Source organism: Euprymna scolopes, chromosome 23 (genome assembly GCF_053919585.1).
Source record: "Euprymna scolopes isolate OS-2025 chromosome 23, ASM5391958v1, whole genome shotgun sequence".
NCBI lineage: Eukaryota > Metazoa > Mollusca > Cephalopoda > Sepiida > Sepiolidae > Euprymna > Euprymna scolopes.
In genome coordinates this window covers 77,635,039-77,655,796 of record NC_136504.1, presented here as the reverse complement: position 1 = coordinate 77,655,796, position 20,758 = coordinate 77,635,039, and the positions used below count along the sequence as shown (strand labels likewise).

Below are 20,758 nucleotides of genomic sequence, written 5' to 3'. Positions count from 1 at the left end.
TAGGGTCAAGATCGCCTCAATTAAGGATGATAGTTAAGATGAGATGTTATTTATTTCCCCCATGTCTGACATGGGAGGCTGAAGTATCCAAAGCTGGGAATCCAAGTGTTTATGTAAACTAGAATTATGACGATAGCAGGTACCTTGTGAAATTGGAATTCTGACCACTAAGACTAAAGTAGGTAGTGGTTTTCTGTTTTGGTCCCCAGATGTAAAGTATGTATGATAGAAGCATGAAAGGAAATTAACACCAGTGGAGATAAGGAGTCAGAATGAAATGTCAGATGCAGGGAAGTTGTAGTCGAATTTTGAGGTAAGGTGGAAGCTGCCTTGGATTTAGTAATGGCAGGGGGATGGCTGATGTAACAGCTGATATTGATCATGAGGTGAGTTGGGAAGTGCCATGAGGCCCGTGAGAATAAAACGAAAACAATGTATATTAGAGATGGCATCTGATCTTTTTTGGCGCGCAGATGTGAAAAATCAAGTGTTAGAAGAGGGAGAGTGAAAATCCATATGTATACATTTTGGGAAAAAAAGTATAAGTGTTGAATATTAGATGGACAAAAGCCATTTAATCTTGCTAAAATAGTTTATATTAAGAATTATTGTTTAGAGAAATAAAAATTGGAATGTAAAATTGGTCACTGGAATGTAAAAATAAGTTTGAGCTTAGCTAAATATAAACAAAATATGGTAGATTGATCTTCAGCAGCTGGGTACGCGGTAATGAGATGTGTTGTTGGACATTTATGTCACCAGAACTCACAAATGAAATGTGTTCTTTTGAGAATGACAAACTCGAACTGACAGGTCAAAAGATTAGAGTTGAGAGTCGAGTTGTCAGTAAACCTTGCAGACTTGCATTGGTATGTGTGTCGAGTTGTCAGTAAACCTTGCAGACTTGCATTGGTATGTGTGTCGAGTTGTCAGTAAACCTTGCAGACTTGCATTGGTATGTGTGTCGAGTTGTCAGTAAACCTTGCAGACTTGCATTGGTATGTGTGTCGAGTTGTCAGTAAACCTTGCAGACTTGCATTGGTATGTGTGTCGAGTTGTCAGTAAACCTTGCAGACTTGCATTGGTATGTGTGTCGAGTTGTCAGCAAACCTTGCAGACTTGCATTGGTATGTGTGTCGAGTTGTCAGTAAACCTTGCAGACTTGCATTGGTATGTGTGTCGAGTTGTCAGTAAACCTTGCAGACTTGCATTGGTATGTGTGTCGAGTTGTCAGTAAACCTTGCAGACTTGCATTGGTATGTGTGTCGGAATTTTTTGTACCAATAATTATGCATCCCCCTGTTTACATTTATATTTTTATTCTTGTTCTTTGATTTGATTTTCTGTATTTCGTATACTTTATGATTCTTAGCTTCGTATATTTTGGGTTATACGAAAAGGACTTTAAAATGAGAAAAAAAGAAAAAGGCACATGCCTGACACCATCAATTTGTGAGTACGTTCCTAAAATTTATTGCTTATGAGAGATTAGGAACTACTATTTGAATTATATTGTATTCGTTCATGGATACGACATCTTCAGTATAAGAACCAGTGTTTTTTTTTCATTATATGTTACCTTGGCGTTCTCTGTTTTTGAATTTAATGCAAAGGGAAAAATTTGCAACTAATTTTATTGTGAATAAAATATCTTCTTCGTTTTGAAACAAGACCTTTATATTTTATTCTTTACCCCCCCTTTTTATTTCATGCTTTTATTTTTTTTTTCCAGGCCGTTATTTTCGCGTCAAATTTATCTGAAAGAGGATAAATTTCCAACACAAGCTCTGAGAGTTTGGAAGCGAGGCTAGATGAAGTCAAGAATGTAGACACGTAAGGTAGACTCTAGTGGAAATTCTGAAACAAATCTGAAATAAATTTATATGTATAAAATATAAATTGTTGTTCTGTGGTTCAGAATCAGCATGTAAAGAAAAGCTTCAGGTTTGTCTTATTGATTTGTGTTTGTATAATGTACATTGCACAGCAGCCCAGTGGTTGAAGACACAGGACCTCCGGACGGAAAGGTATGAAACTTCTTCCATATTTTCCCCTTTATATTACATATTCCCGTTATGAACTCCCACAATATAACACTTGTATATAGAATATTATCTATTTTTTATTTTTTTTGTAGACAATAACTGGTTTGTTGTGTGGGGAAATTCAGCATCGAGCGTAAAAAAAAAAAAAATGACTGCTCGGTTTGTTGGCAGTGGTCATGGATTTAAAGAGTTTTCCACTTAATTTTGGGTCAAATATTGTCTGGACTGTAGCAGCCTCTAGGCAAGTCATTTTTTTTTTCCACCTGGCAAATTCGCCAGGAGTTGAAATGATATTAGAATTTAATCCCAATATTGAATAACTGTCACTCGAATAGAAAGAATAATTGAAGAAGAAAAAAAGTAATAATGGAGAAGAAACTAAATTAATTTGTTGAAATTTAAAAAACAAAAGAAGAAGCGCCTTTCTATCCTACAGACGAAATCACGGCAAACGGTATGATTTGTGACAAGGGATGACATTTATTGAATTTATCTGAGAATGGATCTAAATGACCGAAATCTGGAAAAGATTTTATCAAGTTATAATAGATGATTTATTGAATTAAATTCAGTGATATTTTTAACAGATTTTTTATTATCTTAATGAAAACAAGTAATGGCGTTCAAATCATCATACTGTTTTGCTGAGGAAACTATTATGCATGAGTGTAGAAATGACTTATAAATAATAAAGTAATAATAAAGTAATGAAGTAAAGTAATAATAAAGTAATAATAAAGTAATGATAAAGTAATAATAAAGTAATGATAAAGTAATAATAAAATAATAAAACAGTAATAATAAAGTAATGATAAAATAATAATAAAGTAATGATAAAGTAATAAAAAAGTACAAATAAAGTATTAATACAGTAATAATAAAGTAATGCTGTAAAGTAATAATAAAGTGATAATAAAGTAATAATAAAGTAATAATAAAGTGATAATAAAGTAATAATAAAGTAATGAAGTAAAGTAATAATAAAGTAATAATAAAGTAATGATAAAGTAATAATATAGTTATGATAAAGTAATGAAGTAAACTAAGAATAAAGTAATGATAAAGTAATGATATCTGTATGTGATGTTACCAAGCTAATCAAGAACCTTGATTCCAGTAAAGCAACTGGTCCTGACGGTATTCCAATTATAGTACTCAAAAAACTTCAACCTGAACTAGCGCCCATACTTACAAAACTCTTTAAACATTGTCTTAAGGAGAACAGCTTCCCATCACCCTGGAAAATTTCATCAGTATGGCCTGTATTTAAGAATTCAGGTAATCGCTCATCCCCCTCCCAGTACAGGCCAATAAGTCTCCTGTGCGTCATGAGTAAGTTGCTGGAATCTGTGTTAAATACAGAAGTAATCAAACCATCTCAACAAAAATAACCTTCTTAGTGACACTCAATATGGTTTCCGTTCTGCTAGATCTACAGTAGATGTGCTTACAGTTATATCTCATAGGATTAGCAAATATCTCAACGGAGGCAACCTTTCTAGGGCAATTGCTCTTGACATATCTAAGGCCTTTGATAGGATATGGCATAAAGGTTTACTTCACAAGATCTCCAGCTATGGTATAGCTGGAAATGTCTTCTCAATTATTAAATCATTTCTTTCTGATAGGTTCATAAGAGTACTAGTTGAGGGGCAAAAATCAGAAGCTCACAGTATTAATGCTGGTGTCCCTCAGGGGTCCATCCTGGGCCCAACTCTTTTCCTGATCTACATTAATGATCTTCCAAATCACATCCTTACATCATTTGTAGACATTTATGCTGACGATACTACCATTTATGGTAGCACATCTAAGACAGTAAACATCCAAGTTCTCTCTGATTCTCTCTCCTCTGATCTTGAGCATGTAGTACAATGGGGAAAGGAGTGGCTGGTTACTTTTAATGCATCTAAAACCAAGCTTCTCTCTTTACATCATCAACATTCTGATCCACATCTGGCATCAATTGAAATGAATGGTTCTCGTCTTCAGGAGGCCTCAAGTTTTGACAAGCTTCTAGGCTTGAACATTACTCCTGATCTTAAATGGAACACGTACATCAAATCTGTTGCCAAGGCTGCTGGAAAAATGGTGGGATTTTTCTATCGAGCCGGTAGATATCTCACTGCTGATGCAATTCTCTATTTATATAAGAGCCAGGTACGTTCAAGGATGGAATACTGTTGCCACATCTGGGCAGGAGCTGCTAGAAAGGACTTGTCCTGCCTTGATAGAGCTCAAAATAGACTTCATAGCCTCGTAGGAGATGTCCTTTTCTCTTCCCTGCAACCTCTTTCTCACAGAAGAGATGTTGTGAGTTTGTCTCTGATGTATCGTTATTTTCACGGAAAGTGTTCGACTGAGCTTCAGTCTATGGTCCCCCCTCGCCAAACTTTCACAAGAAACATTCGTCTAGCTGAAAACACTATCAATAATTCCCCCCACTCTTTATCTGTGCCTAAACCTAAACGTAGATTTCATGAACAAAGCTTCTTTCTTAGAATTGCACGCCTGTCGAATTGTCTTCCGTTTTCCTGCTGACTACAATATGGTTGTGTTCAAGTCTAACATAAATAAGTTCTTGATGAGCCATTCCATATAAGTTATCAAATTTACCGAATTTTCATTACTAATGATTACTATATTGTCGAATTTCTACTGTACACTCTTTAAGCCTTATCCTTGAGTAGCCTCTTAGCCTTGATAATGTGGTGATGCCTGTGTAAGAAGAAGTAATAACACAGTAATAATAAAGTAATGAAGTAAAGTCAAAATAAAGTAATAATACAGTAATGGAGTAAACTAATGAAAACGTAATAATAAAGTAATCGTAAAGTAATAATAAAGTAATGATAAAGTAATGATAAAGTAATAATAAAGTAATCATAAAGTAATCATAAAGTAATCATAAAGTAATAATAAAGTAATAATAAATAATAATAAAGTAATCATAAAGTAATGATAAAATAATAATAAAGTAATCATAAAGTAATCATAAATGATAATAAAGTAATAATAAAGTAATGAAGTAAAGTAATGATAAAATAATAATAAAGTAATAATGAAGTAATAATAAAGTAATATTAAAGTAATAACAATGCAATGATAAAGTAATAATAAAGTCATAATGAAGTAATAATAAAGTCATAATAAAGTAATATAATAAAGTAATGATAAAGTAATGATAAAAGAATGATAAACTAATGAAGTAAGGTAATGATAAAGTAATAATAAAGTAATAATAATGTAATATAATAAAGTAAAGATAAAGTAATAATAAATTAATAATAACGTAATGATAAAGTACTAGTAAAGTAATAATAAAGTAATGAAAAATAATGATAAAGTAAGGATAAAGTAATAATAAAGTAATAATAAAGTCATAATACAGTAATGATAAAGTAATAATAAAATAATGATAAAGTAATAATGAAGTAATAATAAAGCAATGATAAAGTAATAATAAAGTAATAATAAATTGATAACAAATAATAATAAAGTAATGATAAAGTAATAGTAAAGTAATCATAAAGTAATAATAAAGTAATAATAAATAATAATAAAGTAACGATAAAGTAATAGTAAAGTAATAATAAAGTAATAATAAAGTAATGATAAAGTAATAGTGAAGTAATGATAAAGTAATAATAAAGTAATAATAGAGTAATAATAAATTGATAATAAATAAAAATAAAGTAATATTACAGTAATGATAAAGTAATAAAAAAGTAATGATAAAGTAATAATAAAGTAATAATAAAGTAATAATAAATTGATAATAAATAATAATAAAGTACTAATAAAGTAATAATAAAGTAATAATAAAGTAATGATAAAGTAATAATAACGTAATGATAAAGTAATAATAAAGTAATGATAAAGTAATAATAACGTAATGATCAAGTAATAATAAAGTAACGATAAAGTAATGATAAAGTAATAATAAAGAAATAATAAAGTAATGATAAAGTAATAATAAAGTAATGATAAAGTAATGATAAAGTAATAATAAAGTAATGATAAAGTAATAATAAAGTAATGATAAAGTAATAATAAAGTAAGAATAAAGTAAGATAAAGTAATGATAAAGTAATAATAAGGTAATGATAAAGTAATGATAAAGTAATAATAAAGTAATGATAAAGTAATGATAAAGTAATAATAACGTAATGATAAAATAATGATAAAGTAATGAAGTAATGATAAAGTAATGATAAAGTAATAATAAAGTAATAATAAAGTAATGATAAAGTAATGATAAAGTAATAATAAAGTAATGATAAAGTAATAATAAAGTAATGATAAAGTAATGATAAAGTAATAATAAAGTAATGATAAAGTAATGATAAAGTAATAATAAAGTAATGATAAAGTAATAATAAAGTAATGATAATAATGATAAAGTAATGATGAAGTAATAATAAAGTAATAATAAAGTAATGATAAAATAATAATAAAGCAATAATAAAGTAATAATACAGTAATGACAAAGTAATAATAATGTAATGAAGTAAAGTAATTATAAAGTAATAATAAAGTAATAATAAAGAAATGATAAAGTAATAATAACGTAATGATAAAGTAATAATAATGTAATTACAAAGTAATAATAAATTAATAATAAAATACTAAAACAGTAATGATAAAATAATGATAAAGTAATGAAGTAATAATAAAGTAATAATAAAGTAATGACAAAGTAATGATAAAGTAATGAAGTAAAGTAATGATAAAGTAATAATAAAGTAATGATAAAGTATGAATAAAGTAATAATAAAGTAATGATAAAGTAATAATAAAGTAATGATAAAGTAATAATAAAGTAATGATAAAGTAATGATAAAGTAATAATAAAGTAATGATAAAGTAATGATAAAGTAATAATAAAGTAATGATAAAGTAATAATAAAGTAATGATAATAATGATAAAGTAATGATGAAGTAATAATAAAGTAATAATAAAGTAATGATAAAATAATAATAAAGCAATAATAAAGTAATAATACAGTAATGACAAAGTAATAATAATGTAATGAAGTAAAGTAATTATAAAGTCATAATAAAGTAATAATAAAGTAATGATAAAGTAATAACAACGTAATGATAAAGTAATAATAATGTGATAACAAAGTAATAATAAATTAATAATAAAATACTAAAACAGTAATGATAACATAATGATAAAGTAATGAAGTAATAATAAAGTAATAATAAAGTAATGACAAAGTAATGATAAAGTAATGAAGTAAAGTAATGATAAAGTAATAATAAAGTAATGAAAAAGTAATGATTAAATAATGATAAAGTAATGAAGTAATGATAAAGTAATAATAAAGTAATGATAAAGTATGAATAAAGTAATAATAAAATAATGAAAAAGTAATGATAAAGTAAAAATGAAGTGATAATAAAGTAATAATAAAGTAATATAATAAAGTAATGATAAAGTAATAATAAAGGAATGATAAACTAATGAAGTAAAGTAATGATAAAGTAATAATAAAGTAATAATAATGTAATATAATAAAGTAATGATAAAGTAATAATAAATTAATAATAAAGTAATGAAAAATAATGATAAAGTAAGGATAAAGTAATAATAAAGTAATAATAAAGTTATAATAAAGTAATGATAAAGTAATAATAAATTAATAATAAATTGATAATAAAGTAATGATTAATAATAATAAAGTGATAATAAAGTAATAATAAAGTAATAATAAAGCAATGATAAAGTAATAATAAAGTAATAATAAATTGATAATAAATAAGAATAAAATAATGATAAAGTAATAGTAAAGTAATGATAAAGTAATAATAAAGTAATAATAAATTGATAATAAATAATAATAAAGTAATGATAAAGTAATAGTAAAGTAATAATAAAGTAATAATAAAGTAATAATAAAGCAATGATAAAGTAATAGTAAAGTAATGATAAAGTAATAATAAAGTAATAATAGAATAATAATAAATTGATAATAAATAATAATAAATAATAATAAAGTAATGATAATGTAATAGTAAAGTAATGATAAAGTAATAATAAAGTAATAATAAATTGATAATAAATAATAATAAAGTAATAATAAAGTAATAATAGAGTAATGATAAAGTAATAATAAAGTAATAATAAAGTAATGATAAAGTAATAATAAAGTAATGATAAAGTAATAATAAGGTAATGATAAAGTAATTATAAAGTAATGATAAAGTAATTATAAAGTAATAATAAAGTAATGATAAAGTAATAATAAGGTAATGATAAAGTAATAATAAGGTAATGATAAAGTAATTATAAAGTACCTATTTACTATGCCTCCCCACGGGACAGAGTTAGACACCAGGGTCGTTTTTTTAACGTGGAGAAAAGGTACAAAAATAAAAATTGTCTCAGTCGTGAAGGATTTCTCCTCCACCGAAAGAGAACAAGAAATGGAAGTGCAGCATCTGAAGAACAGATACTACACTTTGATCTTGACCAAAAAGGCCAAGTTAAAGTAATTATAAAGTAATGATAAAGTAATAATAAAGTAAGAATAAAGTAATGATAAAGTAATAATAAAGTAAGAATAAAGTAATGATAAAGTAATGATAAAATAATAATAAGGTAATGCTAAAGTAATGATAAAGTAATAATAACGTAATGATAAAGTAATAATAAAGTAATAATAAAGCAATGATAAAGTAATGATAAAGTAATAATAAAGTAACGATAAAGTAATGATAAAGTAATAATAACGTAATGATAAAGTAATAATAAAGTAATGATAATAATGATAAAGTAATGATGAAGTAATAATAAAGTAATGAAGTAAAGTAATTATAAAGTAATAATAAAGTAATGATAAAGTAATAATAACGTAATGATAAAGTAATAATAATGTAATTACAAAGTAATAATAAATTAATAATAAAATAATAAAACAGTAATGATAAAATAATGATAAAGTAATGAAGTAATAATAAAGTAATGAGAAAGTAATGATAAAGTAATGAAGTAAAGTAATGATAAAGTAATAATAAAGTAATGAAAAAGTAATGATTAAATAATGATAAAGTAATGAAGTAATGATAAAGTAATAATAAAGTAATGATAAAGTAAGAATAAAGTAATAATAAAATAATTAAAAAGTAATGATAAAGTAATGACAAAGTAATGATTAAGTAATAATAAAGTAATAATAAAATTATGATAAAGTAATGAAGTCAAGCAATAATAAAGTAATAATAAAGTAATGAGATAAAACAAAACAAAAAAAAAAGTGTCGGACAACAATTCCTCGCTTTTAGAAAGATTATTCTCAAAATGTCTTCTTTCTTTTAGAAAGATTATTCTCAAAATGTCTTCTTTCTTTTAGAAAGATTATTCTCAAAATGTCTCCTTTTTTTCAAAATTGATTAAGAACTATAGATGCAGAAGATGCACCAAACTATTAAAAAAACCCATCTTAAGTTGAAAAAAAAAAGTGCTTTTAATACTGTCAGTGTTGAAAGTAAATTAGTTTCGATTATAGAAAGATGTTTTGATGAAAAGAAAGACTCCTTTGATTTGAAGTTAACTACAAGTTCATTTTCTGATATAAATGTTAAAAGAAACGAATGATACGCACCTTGATAACAAACGACCATTGCTATGGCAACAATTAACGGAAATTACCATAACGCGGGCGCGTAATTACCCACAATTCCACTTCCTTGGCAACAAAGACTCTAAGAAGAGTTTGGAGACGCGAGACGTTTTGGTGAGTTTTGTCTGTCAACTAAATTGCAATATAATTAAAATTCGGATGATTTTAATAGAAAAAAAAAAAAAAAAAAAAAAATGATAATCAAGCAACAAATCAATATTACCATAGGCAAGAAAAGTTACCTTTCTATTTACCTGGATATATTTTTTGTGTGTTTTAAACTATTTTTATTGTATTTTTTTTTTTTGTTCAATTAAATGTTAACATGTTTTGTTCAAATTAAAATAAATGTCTAGCATAAGTTAAATTCAAATTTTAATATTTATTTTCCTACCCAATTGAAACGAAAAACACTGTTATAATACAATGAAAGCACATTAAAATACTTTAAAATACTCTCCGTGTAGGTGGTTTGCCAAACTTGGTCGACATTTATCGATGCCTGGTTTCACAGCCGTGGCGTGAACATAAGTGTCTCCGAACTCCTAACAAAATAAATAAAATAAATAAACGAATTGGGTACTCTTGCATAATTTGACCCGAATTCCCGTCAAGCAAGCATGGATCGGGCGAGACCGGCAATTATCGGTGTCAGCCGAGAGCGCGTCGTAACAGACGCAGACTAATGAAATAAAAAAGAAAAAAAAAAAAAAAAAACGGGAAAAAATACAAATAATAAAAAATAACACACAAAAAAAAAACTACCTTGAAAAATGAAAATATGTTTATTTCATTTTATTTAATATTTTTGCAAAATATTTATCAACAGAAAGTTCGTTTTTTTTTCTCCAAGAAAAGATTTTTTAATCGCATAATTGTTAGATGTAAGTACAAGTTTGATTTTTTTTTGTTTTGTATTCTTTTCTTTTTTGTAACCGTATTTTTTTCTTGTTTTTTTTATTTAAAGACTTGTTGTTCAGTCAAGTTCTTTTGGTGGTACTGTCCATTTGTACATCTCCAGGAGAAACCATCCTTTACACACGATATTTTTTTTATTTTTTTAAGTAAACAATTGTTGCTTGCACCTCATTTTTTGGGACAGCAATTTCTTCTCCTGACAATATTAGATTGTCTGCATCGACGTTTTCATTTATTTTTCTAACATGAATAGATTTATTTTCTTGCCTGTCATTTTTCTGTTTGGCGAGTTTGAAAATATATTTGTTTGTCAGCTTTTCTTTTTTTTGATACTTGTGCATTTAACGAACCAGACATAACTCAGCATCTGCTCGGCTTTGTCCGGTGCATGACGTCAACAGTTTTTGCTGCTCTCTGATGAAACATAGTCATTAGCCAATCAAAATGTTGTGCGCTTAGCGTGCGCGCAGCAGACGAGAATTTTGATATGGGCGTTGGAGATGGCGGCGACTAGGAATCTCCAGTGTGAATATGGGTTGCGGTCACGCCACACAATTGTGGACTGGGAGAATTTCCTGCAAGATATATGCCGGGATTACTTTTTCAGGAATGCCCAGCAGATAAGAGGCCCAGACCATACGGTCGAAATCAGCGAGTCTGTCTTCTTCAACCCCCGGAAACACAACGTTGGCAGACATCTAACACTGGTCTGGGTCTTCGGTGGATATGCCGACCCCGCCAAAAAGGAGGGTTTTTTGGTTAACGTACCAAATAGGAATGCCGAAACCCTCCTTCCACTAATAAGAAAATAGATTCTGCCGGGGACCACGATCGTATCAGACTGTTGGAGGGCTTACAGCAAAGTGGGAGGAGAGGAGGGGTATCACCATTTAACGGTAAACCAAACCACAGCCTTAATTTTGTAAATCCCGTAAGACAGGGAACAAATCATGTGGAAGGAAGCAAAGCAGCGCAATAAACTCACATCGCCGAAAACTACCCGGTTGGTAAGGAGCTTCCTATCACATTTGCTATCTCATCTCCGTCCACTTTGTCGTCTGATGATGCCCTCCAAAAGTTGGAGGAAAATACATCCTCCCGAGAAAATATGTTCCTGGCAAAAAAAAAAAAAAAAATCATGGTTAAAAAAAAAAGTTTTGTTCCTTTCTTTTTTTTTTTTTTTTTACGATTTTTTCTTTTATTTATATAAATAGTTATATCTCATAGAATTAGTGAATCTCTTGACAAAGGCTTCCTTTCCAGGGCAATTGCTCTTGACATATCAAAGGCTTTCGACAAGGTATGGCATAAAGGCCTACTTCACAAGATCTCAAGCTACTGTATAACTGGAAATATTCTCTCTATCATTAAATCATTTCTCTCTGATAGGCTCATAAGAGTAGTGATCGATGGACAAAAATCAGAGGCCTTCAGTATTAATGCTGGAGTCCCTCAAGGGTCCATCCTGGGCCCAACTCTCTTCCTGATCTACATCAATGATCTCCCTAAACATATACCTAAATCATTCGTTGACATCTATGCTGATGAAACGACCATCTACGGCAACACATCAAAGGCTGTAAATGACAAAGCTCTCTCTGATTCTCTCTCCTCTGATCTCGAACGAGTGGTTCAGTGGGGGAAGACGTGGCTGGTTACCTTTAATGCATCTAAAACCAAACTCCTATCTTTACATCATCAACGCTCTAATCCCCATCTGGCATCAATTGAAATGGATGGCTCTCATCTAGGAGAAGCCCCATGTTTTGACAAGCTTCTGTGTTTGACCTTTACTCCTGATCTGAAATGGAACACGTACATCAAGTCTGTTGCCAAGGTCGTTGGAAAGATGGTGGGATCCTTCTACCGCTCCAGAAGATATCTCACTACTGATGCAATTCTCTATCTATTAAAAGCCAAGTATGCCCAAGGATGGAATACTGCTGCCATATCTGGACAGGAGCTGCTAAAAACAACCTATCCTGCCTTGACAGAGTACAAAATAGACTTTGTTGCTTAGTGGGGGATGCCCTTTTCTCTTCCCTGCAACCTCTCTCCCACAGAAGAGACGTCGCAAGCCTATCTTTTTTTTAACGTTATTTCCATGGCAGGTGCTCGTCTGAACTCCAATCTCTGCCCCCCCCTCGCCAATCTTTTACGAAATACACCCGTCTAGCTGAATCCACTGTCAAAAACTTTCCCCACTCTTTATCTATGCCTAAATCAAAACGTAGATTTCATGAACAAAGCTTCTTTCTTAGACCTACACGCCTGTGGAACTCTGTTCCGTCTGACTGCTTCCCTCCTGACTACAACTTGGATATCTTCAAGTCCAACGTAAACAAATTCCTGATGAACCGCCCCCTTAAGTAGACACTTTAAATATCCACACTAACGTACTGTACTTACAATAACCCTTATCCCTGAGTGGCTTCCAGGCCTTGATAAGTGGTGACCACCTTGTAAAAATAAATAAATAAATAAACAGTTGAAAAAAAAAGAAGTTCCATAAAAACAATTACTAACTATTATTTGTTTAAGAAAAAAAAAAAAAAATTATCCTTACTATTACTTATTGTTTACAAAAAATGTGGACCAAAATTTTTATATGTATTTATTTTGCAAACAGGAAACAATTTCAAACAATAATACTAATAATAAAAAAAAACATAAATGAACAGTATGTTTTTGCTTTTTATTTATTTTTTTTTAAATGTTTCTACATTTACAATTTTATTTTACAGTTATTTTGTAGCGTTGTTTCTATTTTATCGACAACGCTCGGTTTTATCCGGCTGTTGACGTCATGCGCCGGACAAAGCCGAGCAAATGGTGAGTTACGTCTGGTTCGTTAAATGCACAAGCGCCCCCTTTTTTTTGTTGGTTTAATCGCTTTTCCTTCCAATTCAAATGTTGTCTGCTTCCATTTAGATAGCGCTTTTTCATTGGGTTAATCAAACTCCCAAAAATTCAATAAATAAATAACTAATCAGAAAATAAAAAGTCACCCCCGCCCCTTAATATCACCTTAAAAAGGTGGCGATTAACCTCGAACCCAAAACAACCCAAACCAAAAACAAAAGGGGGCACAAATCTCGATTCACCGTTTTGTATCCATGGAAACAGTGACTACAGCGTTCAGTTTACAAATAAGCTGAATTTATTTTTCAAAATGTTAGCTACGGGTGTATAAATTTAAATTTTTTCAACAAACAAATGGAGGGAAAGAAAATCTTTTAATAATAATATTTTTTAAATATTAATCTTTTTCTTTTATTGAAAACGTACCGCTAAAAGGCATGGTATTTCTTGTAATAATTACCTTTTTGGTAATTACAAGAAATCCCATGCCTTTTAGCGGAATGGAATAAACTATTAAAGTTGTTTAAAAAAAAAAATAATAGAAATAGTGCCGGCGCGCCTTCATGCAGCCATTTTTTTTTTTTTTTTTTACGTAATGAAATCAATTGAATTAATTTTTTTCAATTTTAAAAATTTAAAAATCTATCAAAATTTTTCTATTGATTAAATTTTTACGATATTTTCAAGGTCAATGTGAAATTTTATGCTCTTTCAAATAAACCGAATATAATATTTTAGACAAACGTTTTTTTTTTAAATTCACCCCCCCCATTTTGAAATGTCTATTAAAATTTTAATAATTAATTTATGTACCAAAGTTTTATACATCACAAATTGAAGATAAAAGATCAATAAATAATATATTGTAAATTAAAAAAAAAAAAAGTGTTTTTTGGAAATTTACCTGTAAAGTCCAAAGTGTAAAAACCTTTTTTTTTTTTAAACCACGTTGATTTTTTTTTTTTAAATTGGAAGCCTATGTTCTGCTTATATTGTCCAGTAAGTAATGGACGATAACAACAATTTTTTCTATTTCATTCAATAGTTTTTTTTTTTTGTTTTTTTTTTTAGATATTTAAAAAAAAAATTCACTCAACAAAAAAGAATGAAAATATAATAAATCAAAAATTTATGTATTTCTTTGAGAAAAGAAAAAAACAAATTCCTGAAGTGTTTTTTTTTTTTTTTTTTTTTTTTTTTTTTTAAGGAATAATCTTATGAGTAAAATTTGACTATTTTTAAACTATGGGAACACATATTTCTCCAGGTACAAGGCTACACGCCTAACGCGAACGTGTGGTTTTATGTTCTTTTGTTCATCCATAGTTCAAAACAAGAAGAAAGATTACTTCCGGTTTTTCGATAAATGCTTCCATAATCGCACGTTTTTCAAATAGTCGTTTAAAAAATAAATGGAATTTAAAATATAAATATGGATAAATTCTTAACAATGAAGAATGGAACTACACATTCAATTGTTTTTTTTTTTTATAGGTAAGTGATATTTTGGAATTTATATCGATTTTTTTATACTCGAAGGAAGTAAAATTTCGTTGATTTTCTTCAAATCTTTTTTAAAGAAAGCCGATTAAAAAAAAAAAAACAAATATTGCATAACTTGCTATTAAACCTGTTATTTTTTAAAATTTTGGTCTTTGCTCCTTTAATTGAAAAAAAATAGGGGTTTGAATTACATTTTTCAAGTAGTTATACGCTTGTAAAAATAGGAGGTGGAATTATTCAATTTTTTTTTTTTTTCACGCATTCTTAAAATCGGTTTCTGACACTGCTAGTGTAGTATCTGTTCTGACGCAGCATTTCAGCAAAATCATCTACTGCCCCCCCCCCCTCTTCATAAAAAAAAGTGGTGGTAATGCTTGGGAGAATGAACATGCACTAATTCACCACATCCCAACCTCACCTAAGCCTCCAGAGGACTTTTTAAAGCAACATAATCGTGCATGTCGCCCCTCCCCATCATCAACACATAATGCCACTTCCGGAAAATGACTCAGCAGTTTGTCGAAATACATTCGGGATAAGATCAAAGTGTAGTATCTGTTCTTCAGATGCTGCACTTCTATTCTTTGTTCTCTTTCGGTGGAGGAGAAATCCTTCACGACTGAAACAATTTTTATTTTTGTACCTTTTCTCCACGTTAAAAAACGATCCTGGTGTCTAACTCTGTCCTGTGGGGAGGCATAGTAAATAGGTACATGATTTCATTATAAATTGTTTGTATTTTTTAAATATGTGTACTACACTGTACACTGTAGAAGCACCTTATTTAAAATTCATGCTAAGCACCTTATTTAAAATTCATACTACTCAAAAAAGAAATATTTCAAAGTGCAGTTAGTAATTAGGCAACATTTGCTTTACAATAAACTAATCAAGAAATTGGATTGAGAAACAGATTTTAAGGTTAACTAATACTAAACAAAAATAGAGATAATACATGTCAGTTTCTTATTTAATAAATTGTTAGGTGAAAGTACAGAATAGTTTAAATGATACCTTCTGCTCCTCATATTAAGAATGGCTTTTTAAATAATAACGTTATTATTTCAGCACTGTCTGTATTCCGTGTGTCATCCCCCCTCCTCCGTCTTAAAATAATGTATGAAATTAAGTAAATATGAGATTGTAAAAAAGATTTATAGATTTGTTTTCATATTTACAAATTTCAAACCGTCAATAAAATGTACATATGGTTTCGTTTTTTTTTTTTTAATACAAAAATATAAAAAAAATTAGTTGGTGTCATCAGTTAGTAAAATTAAAAAGAACTGAGCGTTCCAGCCTGAGAAAAAAACAAACAAAACGAAAGTATGTGCGTGCGCATACAAAACAAAATGTCAGCTAATGCTTAATGAATATTTTACATGTAAATTTGCCGATGCCAGTATGCGGTATACATGCATGTAAGCAAAGATATTTACTATAAACCACCCTTAGTGCGTGAATATTATTTCCTGAGAATTTCAGTGCTATGTGATTAGTAGTTTAATAGTTTATCTGTTAGATATTTACACACACACACACATACGTCTATTGTTTTATCTATATAGAAGATAAGATAAATCATTTTTATTTTTTTAATCTGTGTGTGCCGATTCAACACGCGGGCAAAAGATTTTAGAACTATGTATAATCGCGGGGACTTTATATATTTTTTTCTTGAATAAAGTCTGATAGAACTGGAGTTAAAGAAATGTAACAAAAAGGAGAAAAGAGAAATTCTTTTCGACTGAGGCAATCAGGGTTTTTTTTTTAGTTATAAAATATTTCTTTTTTTCTTTACAAAAGGAATTAAAATTCTGTTATATTAGTTAGTTCAGTAATGTGATAATTTTACTCCATACATGTCTCATGTGACATTAGGTCATTTTTTTTTGTATTGTTTGTCCAGTGAGATTCGAACCTTAACATTAGAGGCGTAAAGAAGGAAAGTATTAATTTTCGTTGACATGATCCTTCTTAGGTACGGGCAAAATGAATGCCGATGCTCAAAAAGTATAAACATTTTGACCCCTCCCTTTACTTAAAAAATCACCAAAAATCAGGAAATTAACTAATTTTAATGAAATTTTCAGTATTTATCAAATAATGATCGCGGAATATAATGAATGGATTATTTTTATTTAAATCTTAGTGGAAATGTATTATTTTGTTTAAACAAAAAATACCTTAAGTTTTCAGTAGTAAATAAAAAATGCAAGAATTTATTTTTGCTTTTTTTATATAAATAAAGCATCGTAATTTGTAACAATAAAATAAAATACTTTTTACAGGAACATTACGAAAAAAGCCCCTAAAGTCCGTATTAATGAATTCGATATAACTCGAAGAAAAATTAATTTATCGAACTACCGATATTACCATTGAATTAAGCATTGTTTATTTAATATTTTCACACAAAAAAATTATAATTGCAAAAAATATTTCTACTCTTTTTTTTTTTTTAAATTACAGATTTCGCATAATTTTTATATGCAAGATTTTACTATTTTCCTTGCTCGCAAGAATGTGAAACTTTCGGCGTAACATTTTTTATATAATATTGAACATTAATTAAAAAAAATAATTTAAAAACAGGAACATAGAAAAATAATTAAATTAAAAAATGGAAAAATTTATACAAACGTTCAGAATAGGAATGTACGAATGCACGTCTGGGGGGGGGCGAAAAAAGTATCACACTTCCTCCCTTTTAATTACATGACGTCATTTTCACAGTCTTTTGACTGCCTGAAATTTTGGGCTGTCGTATATTCTGTGTTTACAAAATTTTAGTTTGTTGCATTTTACAATCGGCAGAATCACTCGGTTTTGGGGCTAATTAATTTGTTTTGTACAAAGAAGGTGTTTTTTTTTAATTTTTTTATTTAATTCAATATCTTAGGACTTTACTAATTATCTTTGAAATAGACCCTGAAAACTAATATTTATCTTTTAAATGATTTTTACAATGAATTTATTTAACTTCACAATTTAGCTGAATTGGGTAACTCGCCGTGAAAACATTTTTCATAACTTTTTTTTTTCACGTGTACAAATATATTTTTCCTTTTGGAAATCAATTTTAGTCTTTATTCTTTCAAATACAATCAAAAAGTAGTCGGAAACTTACAAAGAAATTATGATAAATCGGCTTTCAAAACTAGGTCCCCCTATTTTTGTCCGCCCATTTTTGCTCGTACCTAGTACTTCCATATTGAGAATTTAGATGTATGATGCGCACAAAGTTATGTTGGTGGTTTTACATTGACCCTCGATGTAAGCGAGTTGCTTACTGCATCCTGAACTAAACTGATTTGGGTTTGGCGCCAATATAGGTTTTCGATCAGCTTCAGCGAAGGCTGTCAGGAAAAGATTTTGTAAAAGTTGTTTTCTTGGAGCGCTGATTGGATTAAAAGTGGACACCCTGTCATGTGGTATAGTCTTAAACTACATCCGTGTGAAAAGGTACGGTTTTACTTTTTACAGAATTTGCATAGGTGGATAGGACAAATCTATACGTAACTGGAATGATCTTTATCCATCCATTTTAATGTCTCTAGCGTATCCAGATAAGTAGAAAAGTAACTCTATTGCCTTTGGTAACATTTGTTTCTTTCACCTTCTTTTTCTATTAATTTCTTGAAAATCGCACAAATTTGATATATTTTCTGGTACTTATGCAGAATAGGTACAGTGTTAAAGTCGGCATATTCTGGGTCGGTTATGTAATGATGATAAATGAAAATTTTGCGTTTTTTTTATATCGAAAATGATGGCCAATATTAATGTTATCGCAATTTTAGTGAAAGAAAGTACTTCTGTAGTTTATAGACCATGTTGAAATAATAATGTTATTATTTAGAAAGTTATAGAAATGACGAGACAATGTAATGGAGTTTCATTCTAGATTAATAAACAACTTTATTTGTTATCTTCGTTAGTTGCATACAAGAGAGAAACGGGTTAGTATGAGAGTTCAGTGTTCGTGCGTAAAGATAGATTTAATATAATGCCAGCGGGTTGAAGGAGCGAATAGTTCAGTTCCGTTACTCGTGTTTATAGGTAGTAATCGCCGGAATGAAGGAAGAGAGCTGGTTTGTGATTAGACAAGCCACGAGGAAAATGGATTTCAAATCTTGAGGTCGTGAGAAGCAGCTTCTGTCTGTAGCGAGTGTCATTCTTAATTTGGAGGATTTTTAACTATTCTATACTTTCAACTAACAATTTAATAAATAAAAGATACCATAAAAATTTAATAAACAAGAAATACCATTTGCGAATTGTTAGCTGCTGTGATTTTATTGGCTAAGAGTTTCGGCACCTTCTGCTGGTTTACATAACTTATCCACAATATGCCGATGATAATGCAGTTCCTATTCTGCATAGGTACCATTTTTTAAAAAATTTTTTCAAAAATAATCGGTAAAGATATAAAATAGTTAATGAAAAAGAAAAAAAATTACACTAAAACGAACTCCACCCTCTGTTAAAATAACAGGAAGTACCCAGTAAGTGATCTCCCCTGGTAGCTCTCTCTCTCTCACACACACACACACACACACACACACACACACACACACACACACACACACATATATATATATATATATATATATATATATATATATATATATATATATATATATGTCTTCTATACTCCTATAAATTCGTTTTTCTTTTGTGTGTATTGATATTCATATTAAAAACCCTCTTTTCTATTTATTGTATTTATTTGCTTCCCCACCAAAGCAAATTAGGCACAAGGCCGTTTTTAATGTGGGGTAAAAACCAGCTCCCCTAAAAGTAGGCAAAAAGGGGGCACTCTGGTTACCAAAAATAATAATTGTCCCAGTATAGAGGGTTTCCCCCCCATTGACTGGTACAAGTTATCTTAAGTGCAGCATCTGCCGAATAGATACTACAGTTTGAGATATTAAATCCTTTATTCATGTTAAAAATACATTGAAAATCAACAATGAACAAAAAACTTAGGCACATCGCCAACTCAAAAGGGGGGATTGTGGGGGTCGTTGGTCATCCTTGCCACTCCAGAACTAAACAAAATCAAAAGTTTCTCCCAGCTAGTATCTTCTTTCACCATAATACCGGATTCACCCTTTCATACTGGGGGGACGTCCGACTTAAAGCATTTTTTATTAACGTGTAAAAACAAAAGATAACAATAAAAATGGTACAATAATTCATTTGTGTCGAGGGCGAGGGAAGTGATTAGTACGACACTCCCAACCCCGTCTAGTTGATAAACTGTTGTTCCACAAGGTTTGTAAAAGGAACCTTGCTTCTGCAGGTCAGGCTCTAAGTGGGGATGCCCTCTAGATGGGGGTGACTGGAGAAAAGAAAATTTTGTGGGTAAGGAATGGGGGTTAGTTTGTATTTCTTTCTCTCCAAGATGGGTGAAATTTAGAGGAGGGTGTGAAAACAAACATTGCAAGAAGGAGGGGGTGGGGCTATTGGAGGCTTCCTAATCGGGGAGGGATGGAACACACACTCAGCTAGCTGAGAGGTTACTTGTTTAATTTTACTTTACGGAACTGCGCGTTCCACACCTAGGCGGGGGGAACACGTATTCAAATTTGGCTCCTCTTCGTACAAACAGACTTGCTACATGTATCCATCTTCTGTCAAATGTCGCGCGATGCAGCCTTCTTCTATCACATCTGATCTTCACCCGTAGTTGGTGTTTAAAGAAAGCGATCAGAGCCTGATCAGAAAAAGACAACCCCCCCCGGCAACCTTGCAGACGCGACGTTCAAATCACCATTCTTGCCACGGCCAGGA

At 29.8% G+C, this 20,758-nt stretch overlaps 2 protein-coding genes across 7 annotated transcripts in view; one reads left to right on the top strand and one right to left on the bottom strand.

Moving 5' to 3' along the window:
• Nucleotides 1–9,801, bottom strand: part of LOC145246020 (uncharacterized) — a 74,406-nt gene extending 64,605 nt beyond the window's left edge. For both annotated transcript variants that reach the window (XM_080107838.1, XM_080107839.1), the window contains exon 1: nt 9,659–9,801. The gene's annotated coding sequence lies outside the window, so the exon portion shown is untranslated. The remainder of the gene's footprint in view (nt 1–9,658) is intronic.
• The window catches only part of LOC145246018 (enolase 4-like), a 772,121-nt gene continuing 761,029 nt past the window's right edge, over nt 9,667–20,758 (top strand). For 3 of the 5 annotated variants that reach the window (XM_080107837.1, XM_080107833.1, XM_080107836.1), the window contains exon 1: nt 14,798–14,950. In XM_080107837.1, coding sequence (XP_079963963.1) covers nt 14,889–14,950 — 62 coding nt within the window. In that variant the 5' untranslated portion in view covers nt 14,798–14,888. Of the gene's footprint in view, nt 9,791–9,941; nt 10,561–14,797; nt 14,951–20,758 lie in introns of those variants that run through there. The other 2 variants (XM_080107835.1, XM_080107834.1) reach the window with 2 other exon arrangements.